Consider the following 17,930-nt stretch of genomic DNA (forward strand, 5'->3'; position numbering starts at 1 on the left):
CTTCAGGTACCTAGAAAAAAATTCTCACTATTTTATCAGGACCATAACTTTTTTTTAATAGTTATATAATATCTGTTCTTCAAGAAATACATGACTAAAAGCAAAAATCATTACCACAGCCTAAGAAATGGATATACTGAATTGGCAAATTAATTTGAATTGTTTGCAATTCAAGGTTATCTTGATGATGAGACAGTGTCTCATCATTAGGCTTTCACTTAAGATTTTTAAGTGAATGTTTTCCGTGTGTTAATATTTTTTTTGGCTTTAGCATCATAGGATCCAACTCCAGGTAGTTCTTTAGATTCTGCCAAATTGGCAGAATTATAATATTAAAGTAGTAAAAAGTTGTTGTGTAATATATCTATATCTTCCAAATCCAAATAGATGAGATCTTAAAACTGGAACAAAAAGACTGAATAATTGAATACTCTTACTGCATTTTAGTAACTATGTTTTGTAGAACTGACTTGAATTATATCAGCTTGTACATTATGCTTGATGGTAAGGGTGTTGACAAAACCCACAATAAAACACAGTAAGAGTAGGTCAAGAAAAAACCCTATATTACCAATCTCCATTCTTCTAATTATCAGTATAGTACCGAGCAAAGAACAAACCAGTATCAGTACAGGACAAACAAACTATACCCATGTTAAAAACCTTGTTTAGAGGCTGTATTAATCATCACTGCAACACACTTGATGTTAGTAAAATGTAGCAGGGATCAAGCTTATATGCACAGGATTTCTTTCCCAGAGTTTCTACAGGGAGTCATTCCTCAGTAAAATACCTGTCACTTGAAGAATAGATCTGAAAACACAGTGTTGAATTCAAGCATAATTTTGCAATAAATTTTTACAAGTTAGACAGAAAATAAATATCCTCAATATAATTCATACTGTAGTGCTAAAATCATGCAGACTTCTTTCCCCAAAGTAATGAAAGTACATTGCATTACACAATGTGAACTTGAGCTCTCATGGTTGCTAAACATACAAATCTAACTACTGAAATGCTCATTACAAGGATTGCTTGAAACAAGATCTATTAAACTACTGTAGCTTTTTAAAAATCAAATAAACCACACACAAAACCCTAACCTGAATGTTAGCTTGGTGCCATTTGTGATTAAATGACCAGCTGTTATGATCTAATAGTTCAGATGATTTAGAAGAATATTAAATTTAACACTTCCTTTCTCTTCTGTCCAACTACAGTAAACTACCAAAAAATATCATCAGTTGCTATTTTGTTCAATAGATATGTGGTTTTGAGAAAAAAACACAGAAAACCAATGGTTCTTGTTTTTCTACAATCAAACCTGAGACAGATATACAATAATTAGATGCCAAATACAGCTTATGTTTGGTTTGTTCCGATTTTCTTTTATGGCAATATATGTATAATTTTCACAAACGCCACAGCAAACAAAGCAATTTATAATTCTGAAACAGCTGTGTTTGAATGCTGTTCACCCCTAGCAGTCAGAATAACACCTTTTGCAAGCCATGCTGAAATACACAGGAAGAACTAACCACTCGACAGATGCTAATAGAAAAATGGGGAAAAAGCAGGTCACCAAGATCAGGTATAAGCAAAAAGCACAAAGCCTTTCACTCCAAGCTTAATAAACAAGCTTTTAAAACAAACAACACTGACAGACCTGTGGAGGAACCTGCCTCCTTTTTTGGTCAGGGGAGGCGACATACACAGATTGTGTATAGGCGTAACTTTTAAACCGCTGTTTAGGAGAAGGTGAAGGTCCCTGGGGTATACTGACTCTGATCTACAAAGAAGAAATTAGAGGTGGAAAGAAGAGACATGGACTGAAGCATGTATTATGGAACTAAAATAATGATTTTAACAGCAAGTGAAGAGAAATAAGAAGGTCATCGCCAATTATTTCTTTCAAGGACAAATTTTGTTTTTAGCGGTCAAAATTGAGATGGTATTAAGGAAAGCTCTCATTTAATCTGATATCCTTTCCAAAAGCAACAAACAGTCAGGACTCTACACCAGCAGAATACAAATATAAATTGAAGGTTCTTTATAATTTATACGCAAAGGCTCAAAAAACAAGTGATCTTTTAGTAGATCCTGAATAAACAGAGACAATAACCATCTGCATAGTCTCTAAAGAGACCCTCTCTCCCCCCACCCTCCCCCCGCCAAAAAAAAAAAAAAAAAAAAAAGATACAGATTAAATTCAGACAAGCACCTTAGGCCTAAAATCCACTAAACACTTCAGTGGAAACTGATTATTTCAGTCAAAACCACAACTGACACTGCAAGCATAAATTAATTCTAAGCATTACATGAGCTTTTTCAGACACCAACTGTGACCTGATAACAGATGATCTTATAACACAGTCAATGTAAACAAGTTAAAAAAAAGTTAAAGAATTAACAATGTATCATGGAGAAATGTCAACAGCTGTTCTCTAAAAGTAAAAAAAAAACAAAACATATCTGTGTTTAAATGCAAAAAACTTCCCCTCAGTTTCTGTGTTCTTCCTTGTGGTTCCCTTCCATAACCAAAAGACTCATCACTGTGCAAAAGAAGTGCAAAGCACATATTTGCACATTTAAAACCGTCTGGTGCAAGGTGAAAAGCAGTATAAAAGTACCATTCAGTCAAACAAGCACATTTGATTTGCATGTGGTGACTTTGTCCATTAAGCTTGTGTGTTTTTTGCCTTCCAGTGGCCATCTAACATCAAAATTATGGGGTAGGTATGGGAAATAACCACAAGGTGAAAGGAGAAAAGCAAAAACTCACTTCCTGTGAAAAATGCTGTTGATGATGTACTTCTATGTGCTCTTCTCTAGTGACTGTTGAGTGTCGTGGCAACATCTCCACCTCTCTGATGGCTTCCATGGTGACTTGCTGGGGCAGAACTTGGAAGAGGGAGGTCACATACATTAAGATGGACTTCTTATCTGGACAGGCAGTTGCTACGTCTGGAAGGGAAATTAACATGCATCAATTTCTGTTTCCACATTTAGTGTCCAGATGAAGTCTCAAGAGGCTAATTAGAACTTTACAATCACTTCAAAAATTACAGACTAAACTTGCATACCAATGAAAAGGAGACAAAGTTCATAAAGGTAACTGTTATCTCATTTAACATGAACTTTAAGTCTGTATTTCCTTAGTCAAAATGCCTGTAGTATACAATTTGACACTCTGATCTTCATTAAGCAAGACTAGACATATGAAAGAAGTGTGCTGTATAAATACTGCAGTTAAAAAAAAATAAGAACATGCTGACTTTCAAAGTAATCCCTTGTACGTTCTCTTCACATCATTTAATCACTGGAGCCTATACTGATGTAGAGAAAAAAAACAACCAACCAAACAAAAAAGTTTTTCTAGAAAATGAGTTCATGCAAAACAACCACTGAAGCCAAACTCCAGTACAGCTCCATGGCTGACATTTCACGTCAATAACACTTGGTAAAAATGTAAGGCATATGGCAGCTCTTTGAAGTTACTCTGTTATTTATGCTAAATAACAGTTACTCTGTTACTCTGTTATTTAGCATTAATATTTACATCCAACACCATCTAGTGAATCAAGATGTAAAAAGCCATCTTCTTATCTTCTAATTAATAACTTAACACCATTTTGTTATACTCAGTGTTCACCAGGAATTGATAGAAGAATATCCATGCCTTTACTCAAACAAGAGTGCACAGTGAAAGAACATACATTAATACCAGTTATGCTTCTTCATTGGTTGATCATTATTTCCCATTTAAAATGTCCTGTAATCCAAATACATTATCAATTAGCTACATAAATATCTCACACAATAAAATACCTTGCAAACAATACAAATGTAAAAAATTGTTTATCTAGTCTATCTGACAAAGAAGAAGTACTTATGCAGCTGTCAGAATCCATCTGCAAATAGGAAGATTTAATTATTTAATCACAGTAAATAGCTAACCAACCATTGCTGCAAAGCCTGGAATATCAGTCTCCCATTCATTGCAGAATTATCCGTGGAGGAATGACTTGAGGTATCCTGTCCTATGCCTTTGCCTCCGTATCTTTTTCTTTGTGAATCTTAGCTTGATGCTAAGTCTTTAGTTTAGCAGTCTTAAAGAAGTTTAACAGTCTTTACTGCTTGTTAAAATTGATGGATATTTGAAGTCCTAGTAGTTAGGTAGTGAACAAATTTAAGTGTGAGCACATGCTTGTAAGGAAGTTCACTAATTCCTTGGGAACCTATGTGCTTTCATTTCTGGGGGTAAATTATCTACCAAACCAAGCTACATCTTTGAAAAACTGAAATCCAACTCGCAGAAAATATGGAAGATATTTAAGAAAATTAAAACAACATTTGTTGATTATGCCATAATTCAGATACTGGTTTTGACAGAATAAGGAATTAAAAAAAAAGGAAGACCTTATGGCAGCCTTCCAGTACTGGAAGGCAGCCTACAGGAAAGATGTGGAGGCGCTTTTCACAAAAGCCTGTAGTGAAAAGACAAGGGGAAATGGTTTTAAAGAGGGTAGATTTAGGTTAGATATTAGGAAAAAGTTCTTCAGTGTGAGGGAGGTGAGGCACTGGAACAGGATGCCAGGGAGCCTGTGGATGCCCCCAGCCTGGAAGTGTTCAAGGGCAAGCTGGACAGGACTTTAAGCGAACTGGTCTACTGGGAGGTGACCTTGCCCGTGACAACTCTATAAGGTCACTTCAAACCCAAACCATTCTATTTTTCTATGAATTTCTTGACAATGGTCTTCCAGAATGTGATTGGAAAAGAAAAAATAATAATTTTTAAAAATGCTACGAGAGAGTCAGAGAGTTTAAAGTGGGCAGCATTACAACAACAGCATGAATTATAATATTGTTTGCTCTCCAACAAGACGCAGTTATACAAAATTATTCGGAAAGTCCCCAGGACGAATTTACCAGAGGAGGAACTGAAAAGGAATTTTCTATTGAGAGGAATCTTCTACTGTAGAAAATTTTATGCTGGTAGGTTAATATTTTTTTAAGAAAACAGTGACTTTCTTGTATGCAAACTGAAATATGTCACACGAAGCACATTTTTCACAGAACTAATTTTTTTGTAAAATCTAAGATTCAAAGGCTTACTTAACAAGATACATCGTTTCTTTAAGGAATTTTCTATATTGAAATCAACAACACCCCATTGTGGGAGAAGGAACAAAGCCCTTACTTTACATCCTGCCTCTGAAAAAAATATTAATACTCTGACCATTTAGAGAGATTATTCTCGCCAGGGGAGGTCATCAGTTAAATTGAGAAAGTAAGGACAAATAAAACAACACTTCTAATACACAGTCTGGAAAACCTGCCTGCTACTAAAGACAAACTGTAATAGATAGTATTTGACCATGTATGTTAATGTGTGATAACATCCTTTTCATCTAGAGACACAGTTCCTTAGTTAATCTAAAAGAGAAAAAAAAACATGGTTTCATGACAGAAGTCTAAAACATGAAATAAATACCAATCAACTCCTGTTTAAATGCTGCTGCCTTTGAGGGGTTATTACAAGTTTAATTCTGGAAGCAATTTTTCTGACAAATGTGCACTACAGCTTGATTTTTATTACCAAATATTTTTCCTTTTCAGATGAACATAACTATAAGTTTGATTGTTGAAGATGAGTGAATACAATAAACCTGAAATGTTCTGAAATAATTTTTTTCTGTACGACACAGTGCCAAAAAAAAGTAAATAAATAAATAAGTCAAAAAGTGATCCCACAGCTGTTTTTTTACAAAACTTGTAATTCACAAGTGGTTTGTTCTTGTACCTGTATGTGAATTTGCATTTCCCCACCAACATTCCCAGTTATGGTGGAACTAAGTATTTCTAAGAGATGAATGAGTGCGAGGAAGATATAAAATACTTAAATTAAGCTCCACATTAAAAGCACTGCACAGGTCTACCAACAAGAAAAAAATCCAGCACTTTGTTATAGAGTGTTACGTATATAGGCACACACAGAATGCAGATTACAAGCATTCATGAAAAACATTTCTTCCAGTTTTTTATCACATCTGCTTAAACTATAGCCATTCCTATTTAATAATATTTTGCTTTCTTAAAGCTTCAACCAAATAACAGTTCTGACACTACTTGTGCTCACTCCACTCCCTCTCTTTATCAAATTAATAGCAAAGTAACTTCATAAGAATCAAGTTTAAGTGCCTGCCACATTGCTAGAAAGATTATATTACTGTTCTGAAGTTGCTGATGTGGTTAGAGACAATATCTTCAAAACATTAATCCCAAAATTAAGAAAGGAAAAAATGGGGGAGGGAATTGTAAACTTGGCAGTTTGTACATAAAATTGTAAATGCAAAGTGCATACATTGAATCACTTAGTAGCTATTTCTACTTAGTAGACATTAAGCTATGACAGAATGAGGCCTATCGTAGATTTGCTGTCACTGGTAACTTCTTAATTTCCTAATTGTGAAAGTATGAGATTAAACATATTTTGTTTCTGTTTGAACATCAGGAAACAAGCCAGATTATCTGGTAAAGAATATAAATTCTTTTTCTTAAATGTATAAAATGTTTTCCCTCAACTAGCCACCTGGTCCCAAGATGCTACTGTTGTGTAGTCCATGTTTAGATTAAGACTGTACTAATGGCAATGAAAATAACAGGGGGGGGGGGGAAAGTGCTCATGATTTACAATACTGACACTTGCTGCTGCCAGTAAGACCTTGATGCATTAAAAACTGTGCAATCTCTCAAAGGTCAGCTAGTAGCTGCAACGTCTATTCTGCAATTATAGACCTTTTTTTGCCTGTTTTTTAAACTTGTAGTTATTTGCTGGTTCAGTTAGTAGATTCTGTGTTCCATTCAAAATGACATAAATCTTCAAAAGAAATCTCAGGCAGCATTGGCAGACATAGAAAAATAAAATTTATGTACTATTACATTACTATAAATATTGAAATATGCAGATTGAAACTAAAAACCTTGTTAAAAAGGCAAAGAGCATACATCTACTGCCCCTTTTCTAAAATTAATAGGAACAGAACAGAAATCTATGCACCTTCAATTTCTTCAGGAGAAGACAGTTAAAATCTTAATAAAGAGAAACTGTATTATGTGTTCCTTCTCCACTGGTATTAAGGGTTAATTAAAATCTGCTTAATAAAGAGTTATTAACTCGTTCAGCCTGCCATATTACACAAGTTGAAAAAAAGACTAAAAAAAACCCAAACCAAAACAAAAAAACCCACAAACACACAAAACCCAAACCTGAATAGCTCTACTTCTTGCCAGTAATACAGCCAAGCAATCAACATATTATTTGGAACAGAAGCAGCAAAAGTCAAAATTTTGAAATTCAGTGGTCTACACGAATCAGCATGGTGAGCACATTCTATTGTTTTGCAGAACAAATTTCACATTTTATAAAATGAATTGTTAGCGAAAGGCATAAAACACACAAAGATAATTGCACTGAGAGTGGAAACCTGGAGGACAGCCCAGTGGTGACCTATACATAGATGGGGCACTGTTTTTTTTCTTCCTTTCTGTAGCTATGAATACTCATTCACCTAAAACTAGTATGCTAGTATGAAACTCCCAGAAACCACCATTTATTTTTCAACAGACTTTTCCTTTGGAAAGTAAATGTTTTAAGCTTTATGGTTAAGATCTACTCAATACCTTAAAGAGCTGACCCCAGCTCTCCTTTGTAGGCTGTGTTGAATGAGGTCACAAGAGCAGTGTGAAGAAGATGAAGACATTTGTGTCTGCCTTTTAGAATTATGAAGAAAGGTCAGGATTTGTAGGATTAAAGTGTATTGGGATTTAAATGCATCTGGTATTAAAAAACTCAGTGGCAGAGAATACCTTAATTCTGTCTGAACGAATGTTCTGATTTGCTTCACAAGTGTGAAAGAGTGTTAGACTGACATGAAAGGACTGTCCTGGTTGAATGAACTTGACATTATCTCTGATTTTGAAATCTGCAAAATCAGACTTAGCACCTCTGCTGAATAGGAAAGGTGAGTGTTATTTTTCTTAACATTTTCTTACAATGTTAAACACTTATTCAATAACACCACAACCTTGGCAGCCTGCTATACTAGAAAGTACAATTAGCATAAGCAGCTTCCTAGCAGCAGAGATATAGAAAGAAAGTCAAAATGATAATGGAATAAAATGCTGGTTTTAAAAAAATGGGGATGTATCTGTTAACATTTTTGCCATGCAACTGTATATAATAACTAATTAACATTCTTAATTATATCTATTATAACATTTGATCAAACTGATTCGGAGAAGTTATTTCATATGTAAAATAAATCAATATTTTGCATATCATTTTAGTCAATAAATCTGAAAAGTAACTATGAAAAATAAAGAGATTAGAGACGGAACTCCAGTAGGTAAAGATTTTAAGTTCTTATGGAAATAAATTAGTTCATTTTATTTCATTGCAAATTCTATCATAAAAATATAATAATAAAAATGGAAAAGGGCAATAGAAATCTAAACAGAGAACTCTGTTCTGTTCTGAAAAGAAATGGAGAGAGCATTATACATAATGAATGGGCAATACCACACTTAATAAAAACTAATAGTTCTTCAAGTGCAGTCAAAAGCCACTGGAAAACAGTTTTGTTCTGAGATATAAGATGAAAGATGAGACAGAATTAGAAGCATTCTATCTTTTACTCGTTTTCCCGAAATGAAACAATACATTTCAGTTGGGATTAAAATTGTGAAACTGAGATCACAGTCGCAAAGTTATAAAGATGTTCAGAGTCAGAATACAGTTTCAACCTATTTCTCAGGTATTTTGGGAAAAAAATTGTAACAGTATATATTGCATTCTTTGTTTTATTAGAGTATGAATAATAAAAAGAAGGATTTGCTACTTGTGAGATCTGAGGAGAGGATTATTTTCTAGCTCTGATCTACATATCCAGTAGAAGACAGAATTCTGTTCTATAAAACTTGTATTGCTCATACAGGAATAAAGACCAGTGGATGCAAAGGGAAATATGAATGCTATTACCACAAAAGAAATTTCACTGTGTCTAGCAAAGTGAAAGCACCCCAGAATCTTCACTTATACCTACAAAATTACAGGGATTCTGCTTATATGATATAAACTTTCTTTTTATTACCATCTGAAATGGAATATTGCTGAAATCAGGGTAGGTTAATGATTACCTGATCCAAAACTGATGCAACAAAATAGTGCATGTTAGTGCCTGTAGCTCATACTCTTCCCTCTAGAATCTCATGGAGAACGGGCTTACCATAAAATGTGAATAAAGCAAAATGGGAAAAAAAAAAAAATCCCAGCAAAATGCCAAGGATACTAGATACTTATCTGGATGTAAATAAAAACTATGTTGTTCATAGCTTTATTAAAAGATTAAGGAACAGAGCTTAAGCTCTATGCAGAAAAATTCCTCTCGACAAAATGAACTTTAGACTAAACTTCAGGTCTAAAATTGCATCAGATAGCTTTAAAAAAAATACAAAATTTGTGTACAATAATAACTTCATTGAACATCCCAATTTTTCACTAATTTAGGTTACAGTATTGTTTACAGATACAATGTATACTCTTTATATTTAATAGACTACTTCTACAGGAAAAAAAATTTAAAAAGATATTCTTTCAAGGAACTTCATTAACTGTTAAGGTTTGGTTACATATGGAATTTTTAACATGAGAAAAAAATTAAACTCAAGAATTAATCTGTATAAATGGATTTGACGCACCAGTTTTAAAATGAACAGGACGTTTTCTTGTCGACTCCTCTGGCCATACAACTTGGGTTTTCTCACTGAATGTGTTCTTACTTCATGTAAATGAAGGTCAGTTACCTTAATGGCATTGGTTTCTATATGCATAAGTCACACACTGTAGCTACATGACAAAAGAGGTCTTAAAAAAGTTAACCTTAGCAGATGCAAAAAGTCTATCTCCACTTTAAAAACACATCTTTTAAAAATACAGATATATCTTGAAAGAATTGAAACTCAAGTGAACCAATTTCATATACAACCATAATTATTTCTACCTTAAAATGCTAAAAAATTTAGAATAATATAATTGTAAATGTCGTAGTGGAAGCATTTCGAACTTTTGGGAATAACTTCACTAAGATTGTAGCAAAGTGATTAATGTGCTGATCCTTTTCTTTAGGCTGGTCATGAGGAAAATCAGAATAATATATGTCATGCCAATACTTTTTAAAAATCCAAGTTGCAATCAAATGGTTATTCACTTCATGCATTCCACCCACCATCAAATTACTTAGACATAATTGTTTTGTAATTTAAAAAGAAAAACCTTAACTGTAATTATAAGAGGAAAGAGAACTGTTTATGATGGACAAAAAGTATGTCTCAAGCCAATACTCTAAGGCATTTGGTACTTTTTCAGCCAGAAACATCTGCTCATGTTTTGCATAAAAGTAAGCTTCTATTTACATTTCTGATGTGCTGCCATGAAGACAGTGTGGAAAAATAGATTTTGCAAATGTAAATTTTATCACCGGTAGATCCTGGATTAGGATGATGCTGATTCTATCAGACCACATCCTGGGTTGCTGTTCTGCTTGAGGCACAGAAAGCCCTACTCTCCTCCCCCTGTCCATTATCAAGTTGCTAAATACATTCAGGGGAGATCTTAGTGAATACAACTCCTAGCAACAGCCTCTGTGACTCTGATATGGTAATCTGGTTTGAGATAGTAATCTCTTCTGTGGTAAACTGTTAATGCATTTTGTTCTAATATCTTTTCTTGCTGTCCGCTTTATTATTTTCTTAGTGAAAAGATGCAATTAGTAGATTTCTATTTTTGTGCCCTGTACAATGTTTTTTGTGTGCTCCTACCATATGCTTTATGTCTTAGAGATATTACAAAAATAAAGAAAAAAAATTGTTTCAAACAATCTCTGGCAAACTAGATAGCAAACAGAACATCTGTCATCTGGAGAAGAACGTGTAGGAAGGAGAAAATAGAGGCATAATTGCTTCAGCAGAATCTGTAAAGGTTCAGAATGAAGAGTCCTCCTTGACTATATGACAATGAACCATATGTGAAGTGTCAAGAGCATCTCAGGATGCAAATAAATACTGGAGTGACAACATGAATAAATATGAGAACTTGTTTTTAGAAACCAAAAATAAATGCAATTATATATCTGGCTAGTGCTGGAGAAAAAGGGAAATGAAGCAAGGGCAAAATAAGATATAACGATACATAGTTTAAAAGACCAAGAAATCAAAATTCTGGTGGCTCCTATTTAAACAGGCAGCAGATGTCTAGCCTGTTCTAGCCAATCTAAGCCTCAGCTTAACTGATTAAGCATAAGTGTATGTGATGCTGACAAGCATGGAACAGAATTTAAGGCCCTAAAGAGAGGTGAAAATGATGCAGCTCAGCGGAACCAAGCTGGTTTTGAGAACATCATACATCTACAACACCTACTTCCAAAGTTCCTTGTAAGGTGGAACAGCTGTAAACATGCAACAATAGCAGCCAGATGTGACTGGGATACCAACTGTGTGTCAAATAAACATTAAAATCTATATAGAAAATTTCAAATGTGCAATGCAGTATATTAAATTTATTTCACGTATTTTTTTTTTTTTTTAAATATAGGTATTAAAACATTAAGACAATTAGGACTTAGTTGCTGTTATCTTGTTAGCAGGACGGCAGCATTGCGATGCTTTACTGTGTGCCTGGAGAGAGTAAATCCTTCTTAGCATTGCATCAATTTCTTCATTACAGAGTTCAAGTGTCCCTGATGACAGGAAGGACAAATTCTCAAGGAAAAGCCTACATGGGACTCCTGAAATCAGTTCTGCAGAACTAACTTACACATTAAACCTGCTTCCGACTTCACTGCTAAAAGGTTTTCTCACATTTTTCTCATTTCAGAAGTATTTTCTTCATGTTTTTTTTTTTTTTCTCACAAAAATGAACAGACTATTTCAGTATACAGACAGTTAATTGCAGTTATTATTTATGACAACAGCAGCATAGGAACAACCAAGAACTGCAACCTTTTTGTGGATGATTTTATTAAATATCACTAACAGATTATCTACTGATGTTGAAGAAATGCTGGGAGAGACCATCTGGACAGCTTTGTTCTGTTAGTTTTCAGCTATTTCCATCCTTAAGCTGAAAAAAACATGAATTTGCACTAAAAAAAAAAATTCTCTGAACATTCTGGCTCCTCCTCTCTTCTCCAAACAACAGAACCAAACTAACCTCTAATAATCACTTCAAGGAATAACAGAAGTGCATAAATAAGTGGGGAAAAATTATATGTGACTGCTCAAGACTGCATAACAGCACTTCATGTAACTAAAGCCAGTGCTTCTGTCATAATTAATTTTTAACAGTGAAATACCCCTTTGCCTTCCCAAAAAGACCACCAAATGTTTTTCATGCTTAAATACATGGCCCAGTAGTCCACCGTAATACTTGCAGGAACTAAATAAAATTGCAACTTTGTGAACAAATGAGTGGCTACATGGTAGACCTGTCAAGCCCACACAGACTCAACAATGAAAGGCTAAGAGATGGTAATTTATTCTTTTCAAGAGTAAATTTAGACACTTCAAAGATCAGAGCTGATAAAACCAGTCCACAGGTACTTTAATTAAGGGAAAGAAAGCTGTATTATTTGACTGGACAATGACTTTAAGTCACAAAGGTTAGGAATCACAGAGGATGGCTAATTTTTAATCTAAAGAGCTATCATTTCTAGAACAGATACAAACTTTGGGATACACTGAATGCAATCACCCCTCAGATCACATGGAAATGCCAATCCAAATAAAGCACAGCTTCTTTTAAAGCTCTAGTGGTGCAGGGCCAGTGAATGCAGACGAACCTGTAAGATCAGGCATAAGCAGAACTAGAGCCTGTATCTCATGCATGTTGTGATACTAAGCTTCTCAAATTTTGTAGAAGAGCTGTAATTATGGCAAATATATACAGTACTTTGTATAACAGCATCTCCTGAAAATATCATACTTCTGAGCATTCAAGGATCAAGGGAGATCACATCCTTAAAATGCAAGACTCCCTTCATCCACTCCTAGTATCAATTTCAACAGATAAATTGGGTTCACCTCTAAGAAATACAGTATTGATTTTATTGTACAAAACATTAAGATCTGATCTAGAATTCTGTCCTCTGTAAGACATGTTCAAGAATTATAAACAAGAAGTGGAACAAAAGAGAATTCCTAGAGTTAAGTAAGAAGCAATGAAGAGAAGAAGTAAAGCCTACTAAGAGTCTTGTCAAAGGCTGAAAGCAGATATGAGTGTTTCTTATAAATATACCATGTGGTAAAAACAAATCAGAACAATAACCATCAAGCTCAAGGACATTGGTAACATGAGAACAAAATGAACCTGAATAAATATAGTCTAAAAATGCAGAAAATTTTGTCACCTTTAGAAAATCAGATTCTGAGAGAAGAGGGAAAGGAATAGAAGCAGTGTGTTCAACTGGCTGTGACAGAACTTGAGGAATTTATAAAGGCATTATAATGAGACGTTTACCTGAAACACCCAGGTGACAGGACTCAGTGCATTAGCAGGTCCCTCATTTTCTGTTCCTCCCCCTCCTTTTACATTCTAGTTGTTTTTCAGTTTTATATTTTTAATACAAGTTACTGCTGCAGTTTCATGGATTTCTTCCTATGAACTCTACTCTCCTGATGTTCTTAGTTTTTCAATTATGGGGAGACACGTGTATGCAATAACCTACGAAAAATAATGTGTCATGTATGACTATTCTTAAAAACCTGTCAAGCTCTGGGCTTCTCCATAGATAATATACATATATATCTCCACCAACTAATAGCACTAATAGCATATGAAAGTAAGCTGGAGATTAATTAGTGCAATATAATGTAATTAGAAGTTAAGGATGCATTTGAACAACAATAAATTTTATTACATATTTATCATGTAGTATGTTAATGAAGAAAATAAAATCAGTCCTGAAAATGGATTTAGATAGGAATCTGAAGCAACGCAGCAAAAATATTAGTTGGTGTATATTTTAACATAAAAGCAAGACAAACTTAGAAATAAAGATTAAGGCATAGGAATAACAAAAACACAAAATGTTTAAGAAAATATATATCACAGAATCAGAGAATGCTTAGGGTTGGAAGAAAACTTAAAGATCCAACCCTCTTGCATGGGCAGGGGCACCTCCCATCAGAACAGGTTGCTGAAGGCCTCATCCACCCTAGCCTTGAACATTTGCAGGAAGGGGGCATCAACAACCTCCCTAGGCTGAACTTGAAGAAGTTCCCATCCCCTTCTGGAACTGAGGGGGAGAGCAGAGGGGGAGGAGAACCTCTCTCAACCTGCTAGCCACCCCCCTTCTAATGCACCCCAGGGTGCCATTGGTCTTCTTGGCCACAAGGGCACATTGCTGGCTCATGGTCATCCTTTCATCCACCAGCACCCCCAGACCACTTCGCCCTTCACTGCTCTCCAACAGCTCAGTCCCCAGCCTGTACTGGTTCTTGGGGTTGTTCCTACACAGATGTAAGACTCTACACTTGCTCTTGTTGTAATTTCATAAATTTCTCCCTGGCCAACTCTCCAGCCTGTCCAGGTCCCTCTGAATGGCAGCACAGCCTTCTGGGGTGTCAGCCACTCCTCCCACTTTTGTCCCATCAGCAATCTTGCCAAGAAGACACTCTGTCCCCTCATCAAGGTCATTGATAAAGATGTTGAACAGGACTGGACCACCCAGCACTGATCCCTGGGGACTCCACTAGTCACAGGTCTCTAGCTGGACTCTCCACCTTTGATCACCACTATTGTGTAGGCAGTTCTTAATCCATATCACTGTCCATTCTTCTGTTCCACATTCCTGAGCTTATTCAAGTGGATGGTATGGGAGACTGTGCCAAAACCCTTGCTGAGGTCAAGGTATACTACATCCACTGGTCTCCCTGCATGTAGCCATTCAGTTACAACATCATAAAAGGCTATTAGATTAGTCAAGAATGATTTCCCCTTGGTAAATCCATGCTGACTACTCCTGATAACCTAGATCTTCTCTTCCATGTGCTTATCGATGACCTCCAGAAGAAGATGCTCCATCATAAATTTTTGAGGGATGGAGGAGAGGCTGACTGGTCTGTAATTGCCTGTATCAGTCAGCTCTCAACACTCTCGGGTGCATCCCATCAAAGCCCATGGACTTGTGTATATTCAATTTGCATAACTGATCTCTAACCCAGTCTCCACTGACCAGTGGTGAGTCTTCCCTCCTCCATGGTTTCCTCTCTCATATTCAGGGTCTAGAGTTCACAAGGGATGGTCTTTGGAGTAAAGACTGAAGCAAAGAAAGCATTCAGCAACTCTGCCTTCTCTGTATCCTCTGTTATAAGGGACCCATTCAGCAGTGAGCCCACATTTTTCCTGTTCTTCCTTTTACTAATGATATATTTGAAGCAGCTTTTCTTGTTTCCTTTTACTTCCTTTGCCAGTTTTAGTTCTAAGGCGGCCTTGGCCTTTCTTGTTGCCTTCCCACATTTTCTGACAACATCCCTGTAGTTTTTCCAAGCAACTAGTCCCTTCTTCATAAGCTGTGTTTTTCTTTCTTTCAGGACACTTCATTTAGAAACTCCTTGCTTATCTATGCAGGTCTCTTATCATCTCTACCTGATTTTTTACTCAAAGGAATGCACCTAACTTGAGATTGAAGAAAGTTGTATTTAAAAACATACAAACTTTCTTGAGGTCTCTTCCCTTACAAAGTCTTAGTCCATGGGATTCCTGTAAGTAGATCCTTGAAAAGTACAAAATTAACCCTGTGGAAGTCCAAGGTTGTATTCCTACTTATTGCCCTTCTCCTTCCTCATAAAATACTAAATCTCAGCCTTGGTGGTGACCTGAGCTTTACTGGGTGAAAAGGGGGAGGAACTTGATATCGCTTTTGTATATATTTAGTAATTTTCCTTTTCATCATTACTGTTTCATTGAAGATTTGTAGCTTAGTTTCCAGCCCCAAAAGTCTCTCTCCCTTATTTTCTCTCATTTCTCTTTCGGAGAGGAGGATTAATAGAGACCATCTGTCATGCATTTGATTGCTGGCCCAGCATTAACCCAGACACTTCCAAAAGTGGTAACATTTCTCTTGAGTCCCAGAAGTTCCCTGTTCAGCCAGGCCAATATTATTCCCTGCCAGCTCACCTTATGGCACATGGTGACAGCCTGCTTTGTGTGCTTTTAAAATTTCCTTCTGGAAGAGTGTCCAGCCTTCCTGGACACCTTCGCCCTTCAGGACCATTTCTCAAGGGACTCTCAACCAATGTCCTGCACAGACCAAAGTCTGCACCCTGGAAGTCCACAGTGGAGGTTTTGCTGACACCCCTCCTGACTTCACTAAGTGTCAAGAACTCTAATATTTCATGGACCCTAAGCTGAAGACAGCCTCTGACCACAACTCCCACCAGTCCTCTTCTGTTTGTAAGCAGCAGATGTAGTCAGGCACCTCCTCCCCTGGTAGGTTCACCTACCATCTGAAATTATCTTTATATACACTCAAGGAACCTCTTAACCTGTTTCCTCTCTGCTGTGTTATCTTTCCAGCAGATGTTTGGTAGGTTGAAGTCCTCCCCAAGGGCTAGCAATCGTGAGACTTCAGCCAGCCATTTGCAGAATATTTTGTTTGCATGCTCATCTTGGTTGGGATGGTCTATAACCAACACCCAACAAGATATCCGCCTTATTCACCTTTCCCCCCTTCCTTACCCATAAACACTTGACCTTATCATCACTCGCATTGAGCTCTATATAATCAAAATACTCCTTAAATACACAGAGCTATGCCAAAACCTCTCCTTCCTTGCCTACGCCTTGTGAAGAGCTTATAGCCATCCATTGCAGCATTCCAGTCAAGAGAGTCATCACACCAGCATGGCAACTAAGTCATAGCTATTGTACTGCACAATGGTTTCTAGCTCCTCCTATTTGTTGCCCATGATGTGTGCACAGGCCATGATGTAGATGCACTTGTGTTGAGCTACTGAGTTCCTCCCCAGCTTTGCTATACAACACCTAAGATCATCTCTACTGGGCCTGGTTTTATTTCTTGCCCTCTTCTAACCTACTATAAAGCCTTCACAGTAAACCTTGACAACTCCTGGCCAAGAAGGTGACAGTTCTATTCCATCTCTAGCCATCAGGCCCAGTGCAATGTAAATATTCTAATGATTAACTTAAAAAAAAATTCACCTGATCACATCAGCCTCTGAGCCACATGTTAATCAGGTGTGCTTTCCGGTTCCTTTCAGTGTTCCCTGCCACTGAAGGGATTGAGGGAAGTATTAACTGTGCTCCTGATCCCTTCACCATTTGGTCTGGTTCCCTGAAGTCTTTTTTTATCACCTTAGAACTTCTCTTGGAAATGTCATCACTGCTCACCTGAGTAGTGGGAAGGAATTAAAAGATTGTACCACACCAGGGAGCTTCATGGTTACACACAGGGAGGCAACAAGCATCCCTGTGGGATGGCTCTAGCCAGTATAAAGGGCCATCTGTTCCCTCGATGAGGAAATCTCCTACAACAGTTACCCTTCTTCCATCTTTAAAAGAAGCAGTCCCAATACATGTGACCAATTGCTTTATCAGCTCTCTGGATGGACCTTTACCAACATCCTCGTTTGCCTGGTTCTCCAGTTTCAGATCTCCTTATCTGTTACACAGGGGCAACTGGGAAGGTGAGGAATGCTGGGGGATTCACCTGCTGCCCTGAGCAGGGAACTGTTTCCACTCCCTCTCTTAGATCCCTTCCTTCTAAAAGCTGGAAAGGGATACTCTACTTCTTTTGGATCTTCCACTTCATACCTTTGCCACAAGGACGGTAAGGTGTGGCTTCACCATTCTC

The 17,930-nt window shown here is 36.6% G+C and overlaps 1 protein-coding gene across 12 annotated transcripts in view; it reads right to left on the reverse strand.

Moving 5' to 3' along the window:
- Positions 1-17,930, reverse strand: part of DMD (dystrophin) — a 1,120,784-nt gene that overhangs the window by 707,632 nt on the left and 395,222 nt on the right. For 10 of the 12 annotated variants that reach the window (XM_071750505.1, XM_071750574.1, XM_071750535.1 and 7 more), the window contains 2 exons: positions 2,783-2,964; positions 1,667-1,789 (listed from right to left, as the gene is read on the reverse strand). In XM_071750505.1, coding sequence (XP_071606606.1) covers positions 1,667-1,789; positions 2,783-2,964 — 305 coding nt within the window. The remainder of the gene's footprint in view (positions 1-1,666; positions 1,790-2,782; positions 2,965-17,930) is intronic. The other 2 variants (XM_071750583.1, XM_071750598.1) reach the window with 1 other exon arrangement.

This window comes from Heliangelus exortis, chromosome 1 (genome assembly GCF_036169615.1).
Source record: "Heliangelus exortis chromosome 1, bHelExo1.hap1, whole genome shotgun sequence".
Lineage (NCBI taxonomy): Eukaryota > Metazoa > Chordata > Aves > Apodiformes > Trochilidae > Heliangelus > Heliangelus exortis.